The following is a 26885-nucleotide window of genomic DNA, read 5'->3' as shown; positions in this document are numbered from 1 at the left end:
GGCTCCAAACCAGCCGGCCAATCAACGAACAGAGGGCGGGAGCTAGGGCTGTAGTACTCGAGTCCGGTCTTGGACTCGAGTCCGGACTCGAGACATTTTTCTGTCGTCTCGGACTTGTCTCGGACTCGTTGAATTTGCACTCGGACTTGTCTCGGACTTGGCCATTGGACTCGCCAAGTCTTCTAGTTGGTCTCGACCGAGTCCAGCAAAAAAATAAAATAAAAAAATTCTCCTTCAATACAAAACCACATTTGCATGATGTCGCGACTGAAAACGTGTGGAAAACGCTAGGTGCGCCGCTCTCTTTATTTCCAAAGCACTCTGTAGCCTGCGCTTGCGCTCCAGTGGCGTCTGCTGTTGCTGGGCAACCATGACCCACTCTCCATGATGACGCAGAAGTTTCAGCAAAGAATAAATGGAATTCCAGCACTTAAAATCACTTGCAGTAGCTCTGCTAATAGATTCATTTAAAAAATGGCTATCCTTGTACAACTATGATCATCTGTTTCTCCATCTTGCCTTAGCTTTCAGTATTGTTCCGGGAAAGGATGTGCATGACCAGTGGTGCACTTACTGCGACCTGAAAAGTTTAGATGTTTCTAATTTAATTTTCTACCTGTTAGATTGTGTTTTATTTACGTCTACACCTAGATAGCCTTTTTTTTTAATCAATAAACGCGTATTAATGTATAGCCTTATGCAACAATTACATATGTAAATTTTAAAAACTTTATATATGACATTACATATTTACATTTTCATGTAACAGCCAGTATTTGTATCTGTAACAATCACACAATTTTTCCTATCTGCATTCGGATACAATATCGTACAGTTACTTGATAAGACTGTTATGACTTTTTATATATTTTTTCGTAGTTATCACTGAACAAGTATGTCGTGTTAAACTGAAATAATTATTAATTTCTAAAATAATATTTATCATGCAAGCAGAGAGATGTCATGACAAACGTTTAGTGATCATTTGAACACGACTGAATCCATTCAATGCGCACATTCTCATTACGCAGAACACTTTGAGCGAGTCTTAATGTTAATGAACTTCACTAAACAGATGTGTGTGTTCCGCGCAAACCAGCAAAAGGTAAAGATGCAAACATGTAGGACAAGTAGACAATGTATCCGTATCTAAGCTGATCATTAGCCTAGAGAGAACTGATTTGGTTTTTGAGAGACTGAGACGCGCAGCGCGGCTGTTTGATTGGCGAGCGCGCTGTGCTTATTCCATTCATTCGTATCATGGTAGCCTAAGCTTTCAATATTTGCCTTTTAAATATATACAAATAATATAACGTGTAGCTATGATGTATTATTATAGGTAAAATTACTCTTGCAACGCTCTGATTTCTGGGAGATGCACAGAGAGGCGACAACAATGCGGTGTTTGATTTGCGATCTTTTCACTCAAAGTTTACATTCATTCACTTCTGGCGCTGATGCCCTGGCTCACCTGTTATCTAGCAAACACCAGACTGTGTCAGCTTCAGCCGAGTATTCAGGCAGAATTATTCCTTGTCCGTTATTCGTTTTTTAAGCCATTATCCGTGCCATTCCGATTAAGGTATTCGGCTTCAGGCACAACCCTAATTATTACATTACATATTTTATTTTTACATGCAACATAGATAAGGTCATATAGTAACAGCTCCACGCAATATTGTAATTCTAAAATTCACGTCGTACTTGCAAACTCTTTGTATGAATTATGGTTAATGCATGCTGGAGTAGTCGATTGTTTCACACAGAGCTCGACTAGTCTATGCAAGCACAAGCACAGTAGGACAAAAATTTTGCTGTATTTATGTGCGCATGGCCAGTAGAGCCAAACGTATCCATTCTAGCCTTGCTGCGCGCACTTGTCATATCTCGAGCTTTGCGTGTGTCTGTGCACTGTGCCAATTAGGCATAGTCATATACATTTTTGACCACAGATATAATGTCAACAAAAAATAAAGTACATAAAAATTATTTGACCTTACAGTTCCAAACTTTGTTTGTTTATCCAAGTTTAGCTCCCAGGGTCGGACTGGGGGTAAAACCAGTACTCATTACCAGGGCCCCAAAGGAATAGAGGGCCCTTGAAAAGTATGAATCTGAAATATATATTTTTTACCTGGATATTTTCATGGGTGGGGGCCATGGGGGCCCATCAGGACTGCCTATGCATAGGGCCCAGGATCTTGTTTAACGCCCCTGTTAGCTTTAACCCTAATTATACACACTTGAACCTAATCAAGCTCTTACTAGACACACTAATCTTCCAGGTGTTTTAAGGCCAGTTGGAGCTAAACTTTTCAGGACATTGGCCATCCAGGATGTAGTTTGGAGACCCCTGTCCTACAGAGTTGTTACTTTGCACATGCTTTTTGATCATTACAAATAATAATGTAAAATGATTTTCTTAGAATAGGAGATATGCTTTCTCTCGCATCACAAACATTATCAGTAGTTAAGTATGTGGTCTTGAAGAGGACCCTTTTTCCTTTCATTTGGACTCGGTCTTGGACTTGGACTCGAAACTTTTGGACTTGGACTTGACTTGGACTCGAACCTCTTTGGACTCGGTCTTGACTCGGTCTCGACTAGTCCTGGACTTGGACTTGACTTGGACTCGACAAAGCCGGACTTGACTACAGCTCTAGCGGGAGCTAAGATCCGTGACATAGATGCTAAACTAAGCGTAAGCGCCAAGGTTAAGATTGTAGTTTAGGTTAGGGAAATTGAAAACAACAGCGGACATGGAGACACAGGATGCTATTCGCTCTGTTGTGGAGAATATTCCCAGCGTTTGCCAACTGAAGCCCGAACAAGAAGAGTGTTTGTTTCACGTTTCTCTGTCACCCTGTCAGGAATAGTTGTGGCCCTACTCCCAACAGGTTTTGGGAAAAGTTTAATTTATCATCTGTTACCGATCGTCAGCGAGAAACTGGGGAGGCAGAAGTCCAGCAAGGCGATAATTGTGATTGTCGAAACTCGCTCGATGGTTTTGTTTTCGTAGCATACCTGTGTTTACAGTAGAAGTGTGAGGCGGCTGAGCATAACACACGTCATAGCCAGACGTTATGTGACTGGTTTATGGGTAACAAATGATTTTAAACTTCAGACAACCCCCCGACCCACCCCACGAGAAAGTAAACGCTTGTCAATTATGCCCTTCCAGACTCTGTCTATGAAGCAAAGCGAAGTAGCAGAGTTTGGTATTACCAGGTTAGGTTTAGGGTTAGGGTATAGAAAATATTGCTTGGTCAGTATAAAAGTAAAAGCATTCCCCACAATACACAGAAAAAAAACGTGTGTTTTATTAATATGTACACTTCATGAGATCAAGCTGGGAGTGCATAAGCAGGTATTAGACTTGCTTGTTGGAATCAATGAAAACTCTCACAGTGCACTGGCACCCAAATCTTGCCACAGTCATGTTGATGCTCAGCAATACAGGAATGTTTTTCAGCTTGATCTGCTGAGAACTTTCTGGACTAGAGTTTGTGTTTACATTCACTGACAGGTTTGCTTCCTGTCATCGCTTCTAGCATTGGGTTCCAGTCGCTACAGTGTAGCTTGGCCTCTCTGATTAACACTACTGTGTCTCAACACAAGACAATTGGATGCCTAATTTGACCTTGTGGGTTGGTTTCATATAAAGTCTGGTTTTTGTGCATCTCTTCTCTCTGATGATCAACCTATAGCTGTTTTCTTCTTCAGAATGTGATTAATTGATATCTTGCATGCTTATTATGTATGCTTAACCAAACAACTCCTTCATAACACAAAAGATTAATAAATAGGAATGTATACCACCATTGAATCTGTTTAGAGGGGACTAATGTTCCATGAAGAGTTTAGTAAAATTGTGTTTCACAAATGGAATTTCAGTCCCATATTAATCAAACACATCAGTGTTTTCTCTTACACAACCTAAAAAAAAGATTACAGAACAAATTAAATACAGTTTTTTTTCAGCGTCCTCTGAGAAATCTGCTCCAGGAATATCTAAGACTGTTGCATTATTATTATTATTTCTCCTCCTATATTTGATCTTTCTTGAAAAAATGTCGTTCAATTCCCTCTCTTAGTTACATAATCACATGTAAATCTGCTTTTGTGACGCACAGACCTTCTGTTACATCCATTTCCAGACAACAGACACTTGCATGTTAATAAATACAGAGATCTCCTGTTTATGCATCGGTACATGAAGTGACTGACATCATATATTAATAACTGTAACTCAAACATAATTAGTAAACTAATTCAGTCTAAAAAAGAGCACTTACAGAGGACGAGAGACAACTGGACAGGCTGACCTCAGCCATGGAGATCTCATCTTTGTCGCCCACCGTCTGAAAGAGATGGAATTTATGATTTTTCACATTCTTAAAGTTCAGATCTTTAATCGCTGCTTAAGTTAGCTCACTGCCAGTCTCCTAGTGTTTAAAATGGGCTGTGACCAACAAAAACTGAGGCGGAAGGGCAAAGCAAAAGGTGCCACCCAGTGGATGCACTAATGCCGTTCATCTTGATGACATGGGATGAGCTTCTGTTTATGGGGATTATTTCTCTAAAACCAGCAGATTAGAGCAGGAGAATTAAGGCAGGCTTAATCTCAATGTAATGGACCCTCATTCGAGTCTGCTCTTTAAAGAAACGCCCGCGCACTGACCTACACTATATCTACATCTTCCCCTTGCTCTACTGGCTCATGACCTGATTAACATTATATTAACAAAAGGAGCCTTTGGGAGCCAAATCAATATGATTTGACATTTATTCTTATAAAACGTATTCTTAAAAAAAGTTTTTGTGTCTGGAAACTAGAAACAATGTGACATTATATATCCTTTTGACTGGTAAATGATATGCAGAAAACTTTTTGTCTTGTCTCAGTTCATTAACATGGTAGTGTGATTGACTAACTATTTCTCTTTATGTTGTATGATCGCTCCAGTGAAGCAGATCAGTGGTTCTCAATGGTGGGTCTCAATCCAAAAATGGGTCACTAGTCTGTTCTGATAAAGCTGAGAATAAAACATAAATAAAAATAATAATAATTAATAAATAATTATTCCTCTTTATAGAAGTTACATAAATTCAATTTAATAATTAAAATATAAATGTTTTATAGTAAAAATATTTTTTAAACATGGTAAAATGTTATTTATTTATTTTTATTCAATAATAAAAAACGCAGGACTGCACTAGTTGTCCTTATCATTAAAAATGACCAGCTCATAAGAGGAATCCAATTATGCTGGCTGCACTTTATGTGTTTGATTCACTAAAAAAAACTGGCTCACAAGATTCATTCGTTGTGTAAAACAGATCATACTTGCTGCGCTGGATGTGTTTGATTCATTAAAAATGCCTCATGAGAGTCTGACTATATTGGTATTGCTATATGTGTTTGATTTACTAAAAGGAACCAGTTCATAAAAGTAATTCACTCAGGAATCAATCAGTTCACTGGATGCATTGTATGATTCACTGAAGAAATCGATTCATAAGACATTTTTTTTTATATATATTTAGAGCACACCAGTTGCACTGAATGTTTCTGGTCGTATACTGCTCTGTGCTGAAGAATCAGTAGTGATGCCACTGAATAAGCAGTGCATGACTCTCTGTCAGAACATTTTTATACAATTTTCGATAATAACTTTTGATAATGTTAAGTTTCCCTTGTGATGTATCATTTAAATGAAACTAAAAAAACTATCATTATTCAGCAATACCAGTACCAGGCTAAATTTAAAAAAAAAGCAAGAAGAGCTGTGTGTAGATCTCAGAAAAGTGATCGCTCCGTTTCATCTAAGAAAAAATGGTGAAGCCCGAATCTCCCTCAAATTTCATTAATGTGCAGTCAAAAGAAATCACAGAAAGAACATCATTAGCACATATAAGCATGCACACTCTTGTCATTTGTCACAGAACTATGCTGGTGGAAACTGTCTTCAAGATATGAAGGATGGAATGAAATTTCCAAATGAATTTTAAATCTGATGAAGTCGTTTCCTATCTGAAATGAATGTGGTCTTCCCAATTGCATATATCAAGGTGCACTAAGTGAGCTGGAAAGCTTTTGATTAATGAAATTAGATATAAAACTTCTTGAAGACTCTCACTTACGCTGATGTATGTACAGGTCCGGTTCAAGATTGGCTCAGCTAGACTCTGGGCCGAGGTTCTGTCAAAGATACCCGAGTCTCTGCTCTTGACATTCAGCCTCAGAGAGCTGGTGTGCTTGAAGTCTGACAAATCTTTACGGATGTCAGATGAGACCTGACGACTAGCAGAGCGTGAACTCACGCTGGTGAGATCTGCCTCTGTATCTGTCCAGCCCTGTCCATAAACAACACACACTGCATGCTGATCAAACAGCTTCAAGAGAAATCCAAAAAGAATAATTGTGAGGTTGCTGTTACCTTTTGGATGAGGAAGGACAGAAACATACTTTACACAAATGCAAACGAGAATGCTTGGCCACTTTTCACCTAAAATTTTTAATTTTGCCATCATATACTATGGGTGCACGATAAATATCGGCCAATAATTAATGCGCATCTCGGCAGTAAAGCCGGTTCTCTAATCAGCGGTAAATTCTGTCAGGTGCGTGATTTCCCATAGAGCAGCTGTTACTACACAGAGCCGTTGTTAACTGACAAGCTGCGTAACTCCACATTCATTATCACCGTTGATTTGCGCAGCTTGTCAGTTAAACACCAGCTCTGGAATTTACAACCGATTAGAGACCGGCTTTACTGACGAGATGCGCATTAATTATCAGCCGATATTTATCGTGCACACCTATCATATACTCATTGTTATCTTTTTCCAAATCTGTATTCACCTGATGACAGAAATGATGACAGAATTAAAATTTTTAGATGAACTATCCTTTTAAATGTACTTTACATGCATTACTGAGGTGGTCATACTTTATTTTTAGGTTCAATTCTTGCTATTAAAATACCATTAACGATGACTTTAGGATCAATAAACTCTTAATGTGTTGCTTATTAATAGTTAGTAAGGTAATTGTTAAACTTAAGTATTGGGTGTTAGGATTAGGGATGTAGAATATGGTCATGCAGTAGGGGTGTAACGGTACGTGTATTCGTACCAGACTGTTTCGGTACAGGGCTTTCGGTACGGTGCACGTGTGTACCGAATGACCGAATGCAATATTTTGTGAGTGGAACATAGGTACATTTTCGTGTTTCCAAACGAACATATTAAGTGGCGGAAGTCTCTGCGTTCAGCGAAAATCCCGCCCTGCAGCTGATTCTAAGGCCGGTGACACACTGTCTGCGTGGCGTGAGCGTGCGTTTCTGCTGCGTGTCAGTTGCGTGATGGCTGCTTCGCGTTTTCTGTGTCTTTACACACCAGAATCGTGCCTGACGCGGTGCTGGCGCGCTGCTGCTACTGTAGGTGACATAGAGGGAGACCACCGACAGACCAGGATCTTCTCTTCACGACAACAATATCTATACTCCATGTTGAGCATAAATATAAAGCCTACTGATAAATGACACTGTCAACAATATCGACGGCAAAATAGACTATGTTTGACAGGTGCAATATGCCTGTGTGTCACCGGCCTAAGGTTTTCAAAAGGCATCAAGCGAGTGTGAACATCACTACAACTAGAAAAAAAAAGGTTGTAATTCAAACGCCGCTCCCGTTGGCATTTAAACAGACCTTTGCTCTTAATTTTGATCGGTCCAACGCTATAACGAAATCTGAACTGTGACTTTAGAACCGAGCTACGTACCGAACCTTGATTTTTGCGTATCGTTACACCCCTATCATGCAGAATATGTAAGCACTAATAAATAGCCAGTTTGTTAATAATGGGCATGCTAATGAGTAGCTAGTTAACAGTGAGAATTGGCCCCCATACAAAAGTGTTATTGTGTGTTATAATCAAATTCTCGTGGTGATGTCCTCATGCAGCTAATGCAATGTGTACAGTACTTTCATCACATTGTTAATCACAGGGAGAGAAATCATCATCAACAACAACAACAACAGCGAAAATGCTACAGAAAGTGAACAAAATGCCACAGTTATTAGAATGGTGTCTACACTGAATTCCTCTGTTAGTTATCTATTACCTAACATTTGATATATTGCATAATATTCTGTTCTTGGTCTATTAAGTTACAGATTGGCCATTTGATAAAATTTCAAAACTCAAAAATCAATTTCACGGGACAATTATCACTCCCTAACAATTTCAGACACTAGTTATATTTTTCAGACAGAATTTAGGTTCACAAACATGTAGAGTTTGTTTCTTACCGACTCGCTGTCAGACACAGAGGACAAGCGTGTCTTTCCGGCACGGTGCATGTTGCTGGTCTCTGAGGACTGGCTTGTCAAAGTAGAGCGTCGTGTGGACATAAAGCTACTGCTGCTGAATCGGTCTCTATGAGGCACACACAGCAGGACTCCCAGACATGGTATATACTTTGCAATGGCAGACCTGAAAGAGAAGTGATATGTGAAAGAAGGACTGGAACATTGAGAGAGGAAACTGCATACTGCAGTTCACATCAGCTTTCTATAACTGTCAATGAAATATTAATACCACTTTTGGTTAAAATAGCCTTCCATTTTTAAAGGGCAAGGGAATTTTGAACTCATAGTGTCCTATGTCAAAACCAAACTTGACAGCTCAAATCAATCCTTCCCAAGGATCCCATTATTTCCAGGTGATAAGAATGGGTAAATGATGGCCTCATCATTTAGGTGCTTCATCATGAGGCATTAATCTTCAGATCTGTTATGAGCAGCACATGGCCTAATGCATCCAGAGCAGATCAATCTGAAGTAAATCTGACTTTTAAAGGTCAGAATCTACCTCTGTCATCTATAGGTACTTGTGCTTGCACTCTGTACACAAAACCGCTGATCGATTTGGGTTTGCCTGGCCTTGAAGCACGCAGCCTGCATGTTCGTGGAACAATGTTTCATTTCACTGGACAGGTCTCTTGGTATTGGAAACCAGGGTGTGTAATAAATTGGAGCTGCTGGTTTTTGAGTCGGCTGTGCTTCAATATGCAGCCAGGGTATTTCAATTTTAGTGAGCAATGTAAAATATTGCCAGGATTTGAAATTTCTTACAGTAAGATACAAATAAATAAATAAATACACTACTGTTCAAAAGTTTGGTGTCTGTGAGATTGTTTTAAAAAAAAAGAAATTAACACTTTTATCCAGCAAGGATGTATTAAATTGATCAAACGTGTCAAGAAAGACATCTAATGTTACAAAATATTTCTATTTCACATTAATGCTCTCTTCATTAATGTTCTATTTATCAAAAAAAAAAATCAATAAAATGCAGCACTATTTACAACATTATTAATAAGAAATAAGCACCAAATCAGCATATTAGAATGATTTCTGAAGGATCACGTGGCACTAAACACTGGAGGGTTAAAAATTCAACTTCGTCATAAAAGGAATGAGTTAGATTTTACAAAAATATAGAAAACAGTTGTTTAAATTGTAATAATATTACTATTTTTACTGTAACAGCTTTGTTGAGCATACGAGAAAACAATTATAAATTCCAGCTTAAACTTGTAAACACTAGTGTGAATTCCGGATTTTTACATATCAGTTATTACTTGCTCTTGTTCGCTATGAGGTCACAGTATAATTCATATAATTGTAATAATTTGTGAATGTACATCAACCGATAGGCATGACTATTTATCGTTCTCATTAAATACAACAGAATAGACAGCTGTTGGTAGAAAGGTTTATGATGAGTATCGTCACACCTGTATTTGGGGTGAGTGATGGCATAGATGATTGGGTTATGGATGGCAGATGCTTTGGCAATCACAGCAGGCACAGAGTTCATGTAGGGTGTGAGCATGTCAGCGTAGCTGTGGAAGGAGTGAGAGGACATAACATTACACATCATTATAATGCTTTACTTTCATCTAACCAGCAAGACATCGCCTCACAGCTCCACACAGACATATTAGATTACGAAGAGGCGGTAAATGAGTTAAACCATTGAGTCCTTTGGAAATGAAGCAGCAGGTACGTGGCGTATGTAATCATTAACCTGTCAAAGGGAATCTGATGAAAACAGCTCAGTGAATTTTTATTCACAGTCTCTGACATTTTTCTCAGTGAGGGTGGATGGAAGAAAACAGTGATGGAACAAATCACGTCTTTACTTATATATTATATTTTAAATTATACAAAAATATTTTCGTCAGCGATTTATTTGAAGTATCCATATTATATTATATTAATTTAGTGCCACAGTTATCAAAAAATTAAGTTTCATTGCTAGCTCCCTAGCTACTTATAGCTAACTTGAAAAATATCTGCTTCCCACACGAAACATACTATACCTCACAATGATTGAGATAAATAGATCATTTTGATAATCTTTCATTTAAAGCTATCTGCTCTTTTTAATTTGACATATTTCCGAGTGTCTAGACAGTTTTTGCACTGTCTGAAAATATAACTAGGTTCAAACTTTTTTACTCTTGCACTAACAGTGAATAGTGTGTGTAGGCATAGTTACAGTGACAAGTGAAGTATGACTTAATGCGTCAAATATGTAGCTGTTTTAGTTGCCACAGGTAACTATAAATAATAAAAAAAGTAATAAATAAAACAAACAAAAAATAAGCTGAAGTCAACACTACTTAGCTTACATCATCAAGAAGGATGTAATAAAAGCACTGGTTAGTTGGTGCAAGACATACTGATTCTCACCCAGCAAAAGCAGTAAGAGCCACACAGGAGTACGGAGACCAGGAGATGACATACAAAAGGATCACTATGAGTGCTATCTTTGCCATCTTCCATTCATTTTTCATTCGATGCATCTTCTTGATAGAGTCTCTGGGTCCTCCTTCTCCATTGATTTTTCCCACAGCTCTGTTATTCCCATCGTACAGATGTGTAAACAAACAGATAGATACAGTATACACAAGAAGAGACAGCATATACATCAGTTTACAAAGCTGAGGTATTTGTATCGCTAAAATATAGTGCTAATCTAAAATTGATCTCTTATTGATAAATTACACTCCTCTATTTATTTATTTTTTTACGGAAAAACTGTATTTTCCCTCTTTCCGGCCCAGAAACGTGGTCAAATATGCTCATAAGCATGGTAAAAGCATGTACCTGTTGGTATCTCGGATGGCCCTGAAGATGAAGAAGTAGCAATACATGATGACAAAAAGTGGGATGAAGAAAACGAAAGTAAAGAGCAGCATTGTGTAGGCTCGTACAGAAGGACTGAAAGTCATGTAATCCCATGAACAGGATGTCAGCAGACCTTCAGGGACATACGCACCTGAGAATATAAAAAATGCAATTACACGCTGCTGCTTCTAAAAATGAGGAGGTACAATTTCCTTTCTAACAAATGAAGCATATATACATTATATAATCTTGTATTTCACAATGAAATGCCTTTCTTTAAGTGAGTGATTGAAAGCACTTACTCCATCCAAAGAATGGAGGCAGGCTCCAGCCCATAGAGTACACCCAAGCAGCAGAGAGTATTAACAGGGCTCGTTTGCGGGACATAACGCCAATAGATGCCAAAGGACGAGTGATCACAAAGTATCGATCTACTGCAATAATCGTGAGTGTGATCATTGAGCAGATACCAAACAGAGCGCCGCAGAATGCATATAATTCACAACCTGCGGAGAGAGAAAAACACTGTAAAAAGAAATATGCTGAAGGAACCGTTCACCTAAAAATGAAAATTTAATCATCCTCAGTTTGTTTCTTCATCGGAACAGATTTGGAGAAATGAAGCATTGCATCACTTGTTCACCAACGGTGAATGGGTGCCGTAAGAAATGCTGTCCGAACCGCCAATATAACATTAAAGCTATGCACATGACTCCAGTCCATTAATTAATGTCTTGTAAAGTGAAGAACTGCATGTTTCAAAAGGAGGACTGTCAAGAGTGTTGGACGAGAGAGGGCCAGGCCTGGATTTTATTTTGTCTTTTGGTTATGTTTGTGCACGGGAGTTGTCCCCGAAGGGCTGTCATGCTTTTTTGTGTTTATTTTATTATTAAAGTTTTATTTAAATGTTCACCGGTTCTCGTCTCCTTCCTCAGTCCACTGAGGGCTATCCAGTGTCAAGTTTACCCAACTGGTGGAGGCACGAGCGGCAGTTTGTGAGGGTACCGGAACAAGATTCTTTTTCTCCTCTCTCCCCTCTCTCGTCTCTTCCTCTCCTCATACTTTCTTCTCATTTTCTCTTGCCTCGTCTGTCTGTCCATACCCCCAGGTACGCCGTGGCCGCTATGATCGGCTCACCAAGAGGGGGGAGTAGAGTGCAGTTTCTGCGTCTCTGTTCCCATGGCTCTTGGCCCCACCCCTCTTGTCATAATGTTAATTGAGGGACTAGAGGACCAGTGGACTAGTGGTGAATGGGAGGCTGTTTGAGAGGAAACCCATTGAAACACTTGCAATACACATAGAAAACTTGTGATACAAATTGAAAACTTGTGATACAAATTGAAACACTTGCACATACATGTGAAACACTTGCGCATGCATGTAAAACACTTGCTCGTTCATGTGAGACACTTGCGCATACATGTGAAACGCGTGCACGTATGTGTGAATCACTTGCGCATACATGTGAAACACTTGCGCGTACATGGGAAACACTATATATCTATCAATATAAATCTGTGCATATATATGAAAGACATGTGGTTACATAGAAACTCTTTGCATTTACCCTGTAATCGCCCACGTAGTGTTGTACCTACACAAAGACTGCACTTTCGAACATTCTCGCGTGTGAGAGAGCATAAAAATGTTCAGTGTGTCCGGAAGTCGTTTAATTGCAACCGGAAGTTTAGTTCATTTGAGCCCCTTTCACACTGCCATTCCGGCAAATACACGGGTAGAGTGTTCCGGCAATTGTTCCCGGGTCACTAGATTTGGCATTTTCACAATGCCAGTGATGACCCGGGATATGAGCGTGCTTTCACACACAACCCTTGAAGATCCCGTAACGACACGTGACATCAGGGCGTGATGTGTAATGGACGAGTCGAAAATGATAGGCACGTTATACTTTCACTGAAGCAAGCGAACGATCTCGGCGTCAGCGCGGAAAGTGAGGAACAAACTGATCTCTGCTTCATTACAGTTTGCACATATTTTTTTGTCGCGAACGTTGATCTTCCTTCAAAACAGCCGGTAAAAGAGTCGCGCGATAACGCGTGTCATCACTTCGACGTGGCATTAGATCTGGCTTTTGTTCACACAGCGCTCATCCTGGGTTGAACACGGGTTCAATGTGGGAATCAATCCTGGGACGTGGTTGCTTTTACACAGAAGGCGACCCGGCAATGTTCCGTCAATATGCTGGGTCCGACGTGCAGTGTGAAAGGGGCTTTGGAAACAGAAGCGCAGTTTTTGCAAAGAGTTCCTATGTAACCGCATGTCTTTCTTATATATGCACAGATATATAGTGTTTAACATGTATGCGCAAGTGTTTAACATGTATGCCCAAGTGTTTCAATGTGTATCGCAAGTGTTTCAGTGGGTTTCGTCTCAAACGGCCTCCCATAATTGGTGTGGATAATAGTTATGTTCATATAAACCATCATTCTCATGGCACCCATTCACTGCAGAGGACCCACTGGTGAACAAACGATGTAATGATTTCTCCAAATCTGTTATGATTAAGAAACAAACTCATCTACATGTTAGATGGCCTAAAGGTGTGCACTTTTTCAGCACATTTAGATTTTTAATCCTTTTATGAATTTCATAATACACTGAATAAATAATCCAGTACTGCATTAATAAAGCGAGTCCTTTATATTGTTTCTTCTTCACTGTATGAGTAATAATGTAATGTAGTAGTAATGTGGAGCAGTCATGACCTAATGGTTAGAGAGTCAGACTTGTAACCCTGAAGGTTGCAGCTTTGAGTTTCAGGTCTGGCAGAGGGATGGAGAATGAAAAACCAGTGCTCTTGACCACTCTCAATACCACGACTGAGGTGAGACCCTTAAGCAAGGCACTGAACACCCAGCTGCTCCCCGGGTGCCACAGCAATATGGGTTTGTGTTCACTACTGTTTTACTACAAATTCCGGGTATGGGTCATCATACTTGGCCACACGTCACTTCACTTTCACTTTTAAATCATACTACTCAGTCCTAATAAAACAACCACCTCAGTCAAGCTTCTGTATAAAAAGAATAAGACTGGAAAATGGCTTTAGATGAAAAAGAACACATTTTCCTTATCAACAAACTGTATGTATTCTAGCTAATTTATACAAGCTACACATGTGGGCAGTGGATGTGTAATTATAATAATAATGGGAAACCCTGTAACCCTGTGAATCTATAATTGCTTTGGAAATGTCACTAATGTGAACAGGTTTTTCGTTTTACACTCTGTAAAAAGGTATAAGTTTAAGAAACTGTAATTGAAAATGCCCATATTGACCACTAATTTAAATAATGCTGGAAACCTTTGCTTGATTAGCCTTGGCTATGAGAAGACCTAAGAGATTAAGAATATCAACAAACTCTTTCCCACAGTTTGAATATTGTGTATTATGTTCAGATTTTCAGAAGATCTTGGGAACGCCCTTCAGTGTGACCGGAAGCTTCCATTATGTCAAAGCTTCAGTCAAGAGAAGTTTTGGGTGAGAGCAGGCAGCATTCAGGCTGTGTGTTTTTCCCTGCCCGCGAAAGAAAAAAAAATGTGGGGTATTCTTTTCAGAATGGTATACGTTTGTGAATTTTATTTTGCATGTTTGTGCAAGTGTTTTATATGCATGGATATGTATATGCGAGTATGTATAGATGTGTCTGCATGCAACGAGTTTATATGTATGTGTGTGTGTGTTGTTGTAGGTGTATATGCATGGATTGAGTTTATACATAGGCCTATTAGTAGTGTCTATAGGTCTATGCATGTGTCAAGTTTATAGGTATACGCAAGTTATTCACAAGTGTACAGCATGTGCATTCATTACTAACATTAGATGTATTCCATATTGTTTGCACATGTATTTTATAAATATATTTTGAACATCCAATAGTATTCGTGTATATGTGAATAATTTATAGTTGTATATGCATGTGTTTTATGTATGTATTGATAAGCAAAGTATAATAACACTGTGAATAAAATATTCACAACAAAACAATATGAACAATGTATGGCTGCTGGGCGTTGTAAGATTCTCAGTTATCATTAACAAGGTGATGTCTACAAGATTATTCCAGGAAGAGAAGGCTTGTTAAATTCTGATCAACTGTGACTCGAGACAACATGACTCGTATAATTGTGAATGGCTGAAGTGAGTGGGTCCCATGGTCACATTTCTCTTCACCATCTTATAAAGCTGCTCTACAGCACTGTGAGGGGGTTTTATTGAACATCATTCAGAGGAAGCACAGCAGATCTCTCACACATTCCTCAGGTTGAAGAGAGACCTCAAGAGACTTTGACTCATTCCACTTCATCAACCATCCAGCAACTACTTCACTTCAAAGAACACACTTTAAGTACTTAAAAGGTTTGAAATCTAAACAAGACCATCAGTGATCAAGGGATCCTCGGATGACCTGCCATTTTCTGTTTTATCTGTGGCATTATTCGAAAGTCTAACATTAGAGCATCACATTAATCCCACACATGCTACTGCATGCTGAATGTGTAATCATGCAACAGGAGGGGTTTTTAGGACCAACACAAAATAATCCCAATAATATGTTTGAATGAGAGATTACATCTCTAATATATTGACTTTGTAGGGAGCTGTTCAGTCATGACTCACTAACTACTATTCTACACAGGTGTCAGATAAAATGGAAGTAGGGAAACATTTCATATTTGATAAATATTTTATAATAGAAATGTTAAAGAGTGTATTCAGAGATGCAAACTACTCAACTTTTTTTTTTTTTATTGAAAATATGTTGTCATTTTACGTGATGAGACAAGAAACACTGCTGTGTTTTGATCAATAAAAGTTAATGTGTGCATATTTAAAAATATTATTTGCAAATAGTTAAAAATGGCTCAAATATGCTAAATGTCTTCCGGGTTTTAGGAATAAAAATTAAACAAATGTAAAATAAACTTTCTACTAAAATAGAATAAGGTACTTTTTAAATAATATGTGCTATTATTACTGTAAACATGGGTTGGAAACACTGATTGTAGCATTAAACAGTCATTCAGTTTACCTCTGATCAAATTTTGACTGATTAGTAAAGAAAACGTCTGATTTTGCATGTCTGGTGACAATATAATGCAATAATACAATAAACAAACCATGAGACAAATAAAAAAAATAATAAGCTTGTTAGTTGTGCAAATAGTGTCAATAAAACAATTAATTTTAATTAATGGGCTTTTACAAAACAGTTGTTTTTATATATTCTAGGAAAATAAATGTATAATCACCACTGTTTACCCTTCAATAATAACACACTGGAAAAAGCTTGATAAAGCCAAACCCTAATTATTATAATTTTTTTCAGAGTACTGATTCATCTAACAATCAGCTTAATGAATCAAAAACATTTTTTCGAGAGTTTATAATTGCACATTTTTTACATACGCCTGCAGATTTCGAGAAGCCCCTATGCACTGTAATTGAAATATGTTCAGGCTAACTGAAATCTGATTCATATCTACATCGCTTTGACCTCTGTGGACACTAATGTGTTTCTTCTCCTTCAACAGGATACACAGATATGCATCACTGCATAATCCCTCTTAGACTGAGATCCTTCATCATTATCTGTTATACTTTCTTCTCATCCGCACTGGAACCAGTCTCATGAACTCACCCTGTAAAGTTGACTTAGCATCTGTGCAACTATGAAATCCTGGAAATGAACCAGGGGTTTGATCAATCACCCATTTTTATCTGACATCTGGATTACCTTTTTCCCCAAAGATCCATCGCTTGTGCAAACTGGTGGTGAAGAAGATTGGCGTCTGAGTGACACACATCAGAAAGTCAGTGACAGCTAGATTTATGATGAACATGTTGGCTGGTGTTCTCAGACTCCTGCTCCTGAAAACATACACAAAATAAATGTCAAATGCTACAATTAAAAAAACGAAGCATGCTGTTAAAAGAGCCCAACCATTTCTAGTAATTGTTCTTGAACCCCATTTTGAGAAACCCTGGTCTATATCTTAGCTGTGCAGTGCAACAATAACTCTAGATGGGCAGATCTAACCAGGATTTAATTGGTTATCACACAAACAACATACAGTATATCTGGACTTACTTGCAGAAGGCATACATGACCAAGAAGTTTCCCACCATGCCGGTGATGCCCACTGCCAGAATGACAGAGCCGATGGTGTAGTGAGCGTGGTCTGGAACATCCACTGTGGGGAAAGGATGTCGAACATCCTGCACCATTGCCACCTGTGCACAGCAAGAAACAAAGGGGAATAGCAGGAGATCATTTCAGATGAGCACAATGTGCTACATTTACACATAAAGCACACTGAATCTAAATACTTGAGCTTCACCTTTCTTATAAAGTTATAAATGTCTTAATTTTCCAATAGACCAAATCTTCTCTATAATGCCGGTTTAATACCTCAATAGCCAGCAGAGATAGAATTAAGCAGACATATTTACTGTTTTTGAAGTGGATTGTGCTCTTTAATTACATTGGTGTGTGGAACAGAGAACACATAAAAGCTTTTAAAATGGCAAGCGGGCCACCTTTTTCGTTTTTTGCCCTTGAGTCAGACACAGTTCTTAAGAAGCAATTAGAACATCAAACACTGCTGTTCGATATGTCAACATCTTAGTCGGCCACTTTTAGCATCAATTTATCCATTTATACTTCTATCCATCCCTGAGTCACTCTATTGACTCGAATGGCTAAAGCCAGATAGAGCAAAACAAGTAGAATTGACACTCTGTGGGTCACTTTTATAGTTAGAGAGCATACAATGGGTGAGTAATGCAGACTAGCAAATCAAGAGTGGCAAACATTCACATGGATAAGGAATGTTTAAAAACTTTGTTTTCTGCAAAACATACATCTCTAATTTTATACATTTGGCATCAGACCTGAGGATTATGTTCTCCAGCATGCTTTGAGAATGATCCAAATGCATCTTATGCTTCAACAGAAAACGTCTGGCTATCTGTACAAAGACTTATGATCAATGTCACAAAAAATACTGATATGAATACAATAGGACAGTATAGAGTAAACAGGAAGTTTAGGGGGAGAAAAGTCTTCAAGCTGGGATTCGAACGAACTCCGGACGCCCATAACACAATGGGGTAACACTTTAGAATAAGGTTCCATTAGTTAATATTAGTTAACTACTTTCGTTAACATGAACTAAGCAAGAACAATCCTTCTTCAGCATTTATAAGCCTTAGTTCATGTTAATTTCAACATTTACTAATGCATTATTTAAATCAAAAGTTGTGCTTGTTAACATTAGTTAATGCACTGTGAATTAGCATGAACTAACAATGAATAACTGTATTTTCATTAACTAACATTAACGAAGATGAATAAATACAGTAATAAATGTATTATTCATTGTTTGTTCATGTTAATTAATACATTAACTAACGGAACCTTATTCTAAAGTGTTACCCACAATGGCATTATACATCAACACCCTGCCCACTAGGCTATTAGCACCAACTATACAGAATATTTTGAGCAAAAATAACAATCAGATGGCTCTTGTTCTATGGCCTCTGAACAGCATATTGCCTTGTGCACCCCAGAAACTGAGTTTTTTTGGACCACTGACACTCCCAATTGAGATTGTAAATAAAGTGCCAATGGTCCATTTTAGAGATAAGTGATGGGGATGGTAATGCACTTATAAGTATGCGATCCACCATAAAGCAAGAAGAAGAACAAGATACCTTGAGCAAATGTTGAAAAAGAAGACGCGAAAACAAAGGACAGTTCAGACATTGCGGTGAAAATCAGAGGTAAAAAAAATATATAAATACTATTCAGGTTCTTGAAAAGACTGATTGTTTTGTTTCTTTACACCTCAATGTATCATCATGAGCCGCTGGGTATAATTTGGTTTTGTTTGAATATGTTTTTCTTGGATGCCCGGGGGGTAAGCAGATAAACATCACATTTTCATTTTTGGGTGAACTATCCTTTTAACTGAAATAAACCAGGCTTGATGCAGCCTGCAAATGCGACCTCTGGAGGATGCAGCCTTCTGTTTGAGAAACGACCAGAAAGTAGCGCAGCTGCTTTGTTTACGGGGTTTCCCGGGTAATGGCTGCATTTCTGCTTGTTATAGTGCCATCTGCTGTCAAAGTGAATGTGCGCTATCATCCAGAGCCCCTCTCACGTGTTCCGCCATGCGCTTCTCATTCGTGTTCGTTTACATCAGAGTGCAGATGAGTCGATGATGCAGAATACAGCAGAATACATTGTGACCCCTTGATAGGAAAAGTATTCTTAAAATGCATTCAATAGTCTGATTATTTTGTAATAAAATAATTATTCTCTGTATTTAGAAATGCCCACGCGATAACAATATTGTGCATGTTTAGAATCGTGTTATATTGCATTACCGAATACTGGCACGTCTAATCTTATTCAAAAGAAACGACTCCAAAAAATTATTAAACAGGTCATTAATTTTTTAGTCACAATGGTAAATGGCACAATTTCTGTAAAACACTCTTTCCCTAATATCCAGAAAGTAGACACTGGGAGGCACAGCACAGTGTCCATTACAAATTGCCTTGATTGTCATTTTGCCTAATCTAGAGAGACAGAGCTGATATTTGGTTTAATCCTCATATGTCAGTGCCGTAACAGTGCTTGTCTGTTAGGTCTATCGATGAGGGATTTGGACGAGAGCATGTTCTGCTACTTGGAGGGATGATTCTGTGGCACAAATAGATGGGAAAGTGCTCTTAAAATGGCACTATCACTTTGATATTCAGAGAGCAATTTAAAGAGAGACAGAGAGAAAGACAGAAATGGAAAAGAAGAATAAATGATATTTCGCCACATTGCAAGGAGCTTATTGTTCCATCAGCTAATCGTAGCATAGAGAGAACAATGTCACGGTGCTTTATTTTTGGCCTGCAGTTGATTAGAATCACATCAGATGCAACGCAAAGATCTTAAATCATCATCATCAAAAAACAAACAAAAAACTATTAAAAACAATTGAATTGTACTGTGCATTATTTAAAAGCTTTTATAAATAACAAACATTAACCTGCAAGATTGAGATCAACAGATTGTGTTGAATGAACTTGTTTGTCTGTGCTGCTCCACTTATCATAGCTTGCGGCTAGAAGAAAAGTCTGAATAGAAGCAAAGCACACACAATCAATGCTAAATGTGTCAGCTGACAGTTTCCTGATCGGAAAAAGAACATCTCTAGAGACCACGGGCCCAAACTTCTCAAGCGGAAACCGTGATAAAGGACAGCTGATCCACTGCTTAAAAAAAAAAAAAAAAAGAGTCTTTTTGGGGAGATTATCTACACCGTCTGTCCAACAAAGCTAAGACCTTTCTGCAAAGAGCATGGGGGTATTTGCTGAAAGAAATTTCCTGGGGGAAGGTGAACTTGAATTCAAGCTGAAGTTATCAAACTGCACAAATTCCTTTTGATTGATATCTACAACATTACTATGCAAAAACATTGGATACCGAGACAGATTTCTAACAGCTCTTTGACAATGTGCAGCTCTGAGGTGCTGATGATTTAAATCTATGCATGCTTTAACTGATACGACTGACCCACTTTTCTCGGCTTCCCAGTGGCAGTTCTTACCATAGTGAACTCAAATTCTTCAGTAAACTCATTTTTTTTAATCATCATTACTTCATCTCTTGCTTTCTGCTCTTCCTCTGTCAACCTCTCAGGCCAATAGAATAATTTTAGTTAATAGTATCATACAAAATAATACCAGTACCAGACAAAATACAGGCTTGTTACAAACAAAACAAATATTTAATGATAGGATTTTAGAAGGAGACTTGATCTGATATTCCTGCCAACGAGATTCGATGTAAAAATCTATTGCAATGGACAGATGTGCAGCTTTTTCAACATGTATCAAGAAGTGAAAACAAACATTAAGATCTGTTTCCCTTTTATAATAAAAAAAATGAATGCATCAGAAGGTTAAATATCTTTTCTTTTTGTATTTTATTGCAAAGATTAGTTGAATAGCTTAGAGTGTACTTGAGGTGATAAGTACTTGGAAGAAAATTTACAGTACAGTATAATTCTAGCAACATCAAGGTCATGGGTTTGATTCCTTGGGAACACACCGATAAAATATGTACCTTCCATGACCACTGAGAATCCAATGAATGCTTAATTTGAAAAACAAACCACTTGCCATTCATTAATGTGGCTTTCAATATGGCACATTGTAAAGTGAATATATTTTAAGGTGTGAGATTTTCATAGTCTTGGTCTTCTCTGAGAGACAGGTCTGATCTTAAATGTCCCTTCAAGGCATGTCACTTAAGCTTAACACAATCAGACAGAAGACAGCAGGACACATAAAGACCACCCCCAATGTGAATTTTGAATTCAGATGTAATACTAATGTTTGAAAGCCTTGAAGGACACTGCAGAGTAACACTGGAGTTGGAACAGATTCAAATGTTTTTCTGTTTCACTCTCTTTTGCTTTTATTGTGACTGTCTTTGTCTCTCTGAAGTACAAAACATGCATACAAATGACAAAAATATGTGATTATCCAAACACAATATCTAGTGCTTTAACATCAATGTCAAAATCATTATCATTAATAAGGAATCCGGGCTCCTCCTACTGTTTACCTTGAACATTAACATGACAAACTCTTGATAATCATAATTAAATGAAACATCATTCATTGTGATTTTGTGTTTGTCCTTGATTGTCAATACCACTGTACTTTAAAATTGTGTTAAAAAATAAATTTGGCTTTATTTTTTCAGGGATTGTTGATATATTTCAGAAAAAAATTTCCTAAACATAATATATATATATATATATATATATATATATATATATATATATATATATATATATATATATATATATATATATATATATATATATATAATTTTTTTTTAAGTGCTTTATTCCTCCTTTGTGAGATAAGCATATGAAACAGACCAATATATATGTTGTCTCAATTTTGTTAATGTCTCATTGTATTACAGAAACCTCTTTGCTCTCTGGTTCATATTTTGGTTTTGGGAGTCCCCAACAAGAGGTTGATATGCAAGGTCAAAAAAACATTTTTATTGTCTTAATATGCATTTATTTTTCCCTGACTTGCTCAAAGACTCCCAAACGATTCTCGCAACGATAAATTTTTCCAAACTCCTCCTTTGCGGGGTGCTAATCTGTGGTAATTGGTTTAATTGGTCAATTTCCATTGCATCATGCTTGTAATGCCTGATAAAGCAGTGTTTGTGAGCAGTGCTGCTTGTGTACAGCCGTCACCAGGGGAACAGCTATTTTTACAGCTCCAAAAGTGGCAACTAGTGGCAGAAAAATGTATTTGCATTTTCACTAAGACCAATTTTTCAAGTTTTCCCGGGTCTGCATGCATAACAAATGGCTTGGGCTTGGGATTCTTTTTAAAAACATTCAATGATTCAGAGTCAACTCTTTCTTTTGAGAGACAATAACTTTATACACGTTGCACTTTCAGATTTAAAACTTTGCAGGATGTTTCATTCACATAGATCTGTGCTAAACAAATTATAGGGGCACTTTAAGGCTGGTCTAGAACACACAATGTTGGATAAAAACCAGACTAAATTATGCCTTCTCTGACCCACCTCGTCACCTATATGAAAGTATAGACTATAGTCTATATTCAAAAACTGTTTAAGCCATGCAGATGGTCAATATTAGCTCAAGGCAAGCGGTGAAAGCCTCACTGACAATTGCAATGTCTACGGCCAAGTTTTAAACATCCTATTCTCTGAAGTCCCTATACAACCATGATCTTTCACCTTCACTTTCAAGCTCCTGCTTCAAACTCATGTTTGCATTATTTTCTATCTCCCAAACATTGATTTACTCTATAATTCTAAAGCTATCCAAGCCACTCTAAAAATATTACAAATAAAAACTAGAATCAATCTATTTTTTTGGAATCAAAAGGTGAAGTGTTAACAACATACAGTGACTCAATAATACAGTTAGGGATTCAATTATGCAATGATACATAGTGCTACAAAGTTAGGTGAAAAAACAACAACCATGGATTAAAACAATTATTTAAATATAAAGGTTAAGCTCTATATTCGCATTACATCAGAATATGAATGCAAGCTCTGTATTGTAGCTGTGACATTAACAAATAAAGTCATGATTCATCAGAGGAACAAGGCCCCCCTCTGTTTGAAGAGTGCCATAACATTCATTCATATGACACAATGCATACAGTACATACTCTTTAATTTGTCTGGACCACTATCGATTTATAAAATGAAAATAAATAAATAAATATTTTAGAGATGAAAAAGGACTTTGAGCAGTACAGAATTAGCAAATATTTTTTTCTTCCCTGGATAGCATTTCTGTATGCTTTAGTAAAATTTGGGTTTAAAACTCTCACATGGGACAAAGCTCTGTTTTAGGACCTCACATCATTATCATGTGATTTCCATATAATTTTCATCTGATGAAATAATAAAATGCAAATAATGCTCCCACGCACTACATTATGCATGTTTGGCTTTGTTAGTTTTTTGTTTCTTTTCTTCCTCTGAATTCATTTTCTCATATGTCCCATTTTAATCGCCGAACAGGAAATATCCAGGAATAGCTTACTTCTCTAAGAAATTAATCCCATGTGCTAGATTCCCACATGACTGCCTGCTTTCCTAACTGACATGTGTGTGTTTGTGGCTGAGTCTTCTAAATTGTGCTCATTTGCTGAGTAATTCCACTTGTACGGTTGTATCACCTCTGGTTAAGTGTGTGGGTGATAGTGAGAAGCTCTAGTGATCAGCGTGCAACAATTCAACTGCATCACAAAGACACCATACAGAATAGACTACAGTTTACAGACTTGATCCAAATATGTCTGGATTTTATAAGAAATGAAGACCAGTTCAATTATTGTTAAAAACAGACTGTTTAACTTTTAGCATAAAAATGCATTTATAAAAACAAATGAATACAGTTACAACTTTATTTAATATAGGCTAATCATACAGAAACACCTTTTTGAGAGTATTTCTGATGTCAAGCAATAACTCCAGCTCTGGACATAAATGCGCAGAATAAATAGAGACATGTTATACATTACAAATCGACTCCATGCTCCACTGATGCATTCATTAGCAAGTACCTGCAACTGCAATACTTTTATTACAGATATCGCAGCAGCTGAAAATGTGCTACCATAAAACTCTTAATATATACAGCAAGGAAAAACGGCCTTTTAAACATAATGTAATCCATTTTAACAAAGTTATTACAATTTCATTATTGGAGTTCAAAGGTTAATCGTTTTCTTCTTCTTCTTTCTTTCTTTCTTTTTAATCCTCTTAATCACATGCTTTGGCTCGTGCGCTTGTTACAACTGAAAGGTTCGATAAACTTCTGATTGTGAATCACATATGGAAAACCAAGATCATCGAAAACTCTCAGAGGGTAAACAGTGAGGTTTGATTGACTAGCTAAAACATTTGATCATTTCATATCAATGCGGAGAGACAGAAACGGAATATTTGTCAGCAGTTTGTCCAGAAGCAATGTGATGTTCATCTCGCGTACTGGGCGCCTAGCTGGCACAGACATTGCGGGAAAATATCGGACAAACATTTCAAACATCAAATCTGGTAACAAATTTTTCTTTGTAATTTATAAAAAAAAAAAAAAAAAAAATCATGGTTTATGTTTTGTCGAGGTACAAATGGTAATCGCTCGATCAGCATACTGTTACTATGGTTACCACATCAGGAAAAAAAGCTGCAACTTTTGTGGTTATTGAAACATACTAAAGCACCTTTAAACACAGTACTCATATTTAAAATACTTGAATATACTTTTGCCTATCTTTTGGGGAGCCATCCGCGTTAATTGGCAAACTTGCGCCTGTAACGTTTAGTTGGAACAGATAGGCTTCCCTCAAACGCTCCACTGATTACGCACGACTTCTTGGCGCTAGCTCTCCAATATTTTTATATGTTAATATAAATATACAAATGACTTAAAGAACGACACACATTATGACCGACGTATTCCCCCCTCTAAATTTTACAAGGTACGTATATTAAACAAACTCCATCATCTTACCGTAGTGGCCCGCGCCGGCAGCTCCATCAGCTTGTGCGCGCTCACTGCGCTGTAATTCCACGGGGCGAGAGTGCTCGCGCTCACCGTGGTGCTGTTTGGGGCTTGAGTGGGGATTCCCATGCTGAGCAAGCGCGAAGCGTTCATCGCAGCGCAGAGACGGGCTCAGACTTGGTACGCAAAAAGAGTTTGCTTAATTCTGAGAAAAAGCATTACCATATATACCTTTGCCTCTCTCTGTCTGCACCCTAGAGCTGAGCTGTCAGCTGCACACAGCATGTGTGTGTGTGATGAGTTTGTCAATGCCAGTAACCATGTGCCTGTTCCAGTATGCATGAGGAGGGATGTTCAGTTAAGCAAACTCAAACATCCCAAATGCACCCCAACAGCCCTGTGCTAAGCCCTTCATAATCACACAAGTGTAAGCCTCAAGTGCCTGTTTGCCCCATATGTGTACACTATGTGCCAGCAGGACGTTCAAATAAAGAAATTGAACATGCTCAGTCTTCAGTCCTTCCCTGCTCTCTCTCTCTCTCTCTCTCTCTCTCTCTCTCTCTCTCTCAAACCACGCATCTTGTTCAGATTTGGAAGCAGCTTTAATTAACAGCCAGTCAGCAGCACAGATACACTTATAAAATGCTGATTAAGTGTTTGAACCCCAGAGCTGACAATTAAAATGTTATGAACAACCACTGCTTACAGCATTTACACAAACATAAAAAATAAAGTTTGGAGGTGTCGAGGTACAGAAACCAAATAATCAAATGTAAAATAGCACTGCATCTTCATGAAAAAAAAAGAATTTATATATATATATATATATATATATATATATATATATATATATATATATATATATATATATATATATATATATAATTTAGAAAATGGTAATAAAATATGACTCAGTTAAACTGTGTCAGAACAAATTCATCTTGATAATGTCAGACAACTTTGATTGAAAGGCATGTAATAAATTAGGATGAATAGCTGTTAAACTGTTAAATTTAAGTTAATAATTAGATTATACCAATCACCAAGCAATGCTTAATTTAGTTCAGTCTGTGGTGTTGAGAGGTCGCATTAACAATTAAAGAAAAAACACTTAGGTAAAACATGGTCAGGGTAAAGTGTCCTAATTTTTTTTTCTTATCAGTTTTACTGGTAGTCCAATGTTTGAAGAATTTTTGGCTATAATATGTCACAGTTTATTTAATTTTGCTATACTCACTTACCTAAATTACCTAAATTCAGTGTCCTGCACCCACTAGAAACAAATTAAATAAAAAATGATATCTGGTGTCTGAACAATTTTTGGTTTTACTGTGGATTAATTCTTGTTAAAAATACAAAATAAATCAGACAAGAGCAGAGAGTGATTTTCTTTCTTTCATTTTCTTGGATTAACATTAATGATACACACTGTAAAAAGTGATTTTTTGGACTTGTAAATAAAGATAGCATAAGTTAAGTAAATTTTACAAACAAATACTATTTTGTCTTTTTACTTCAAAATATCATGTTTAATTCAATAATATACTTGAGGTTTCATT

At 37.4% G+C, this 26885-nt stretch overlaps 1 protein-coding gene across 1 annotated transcript in view; it reads right to left on the bottom strand.

The window, feature by feature from the left end:
- Positions 1-26885, bottom strand: part of LOC127969197 (inactive ubiquitin carboxyl-terminal hydrolase 54) — a 161490-nt gene that overhangs the window by 4101 nt on the left and 130504 nt on the right. Inside the window, exons 20-28 of the mRNA XM_052570998.1 lie at positions 17322-17464; positions 16968-17101; positions 11511-11714; positions 11188-11359; positions 10771-10935; positions 9810-9917; positions 8320-8503; positions 6145-6357; positions 4296-4361 (exon numbers count right to left, since the gene is read on the bottom strand). Of these exons, the coding sequence (XP_052426958.1) occupies positions 4296-4361; positions 6145-6357; positions 8320-8503; positions 9810-9917; positions 10771-10935; positions 11188-11359; positions 11511-11714; positions 16968-17101; positions 17322-17464 (1389 nt within the window). The remainder of the gene's footprint in view (positions 1-4295; positions 4362-6144; positions 6358-8319; positions 8504-9809; positions 9918-10770; positions 10936-11187; positions 11360-11510; positions 11715-16967; positions 17102-17321; positions 17465-26885) is intronic.

Source organism: Carassius gibelio, chromosome B12, assembly GCF_023724105.1.
Source record: "Carassius gibelio isolate Cgi1373 ecotype wild population from Czech Republic chromosome B12, carGib1.2-hapl.c, whole genome shotgun sequence".
Lineage (NCBI taxonomy): Eukaryota > Metazoa > Chordata > Actinopteri > Cypriniformes > Cyprinidae > Carassius > Carassius gibelio.
This window is presented reverse-complemented; position numbering and strand designations above follow the sequence as displayed.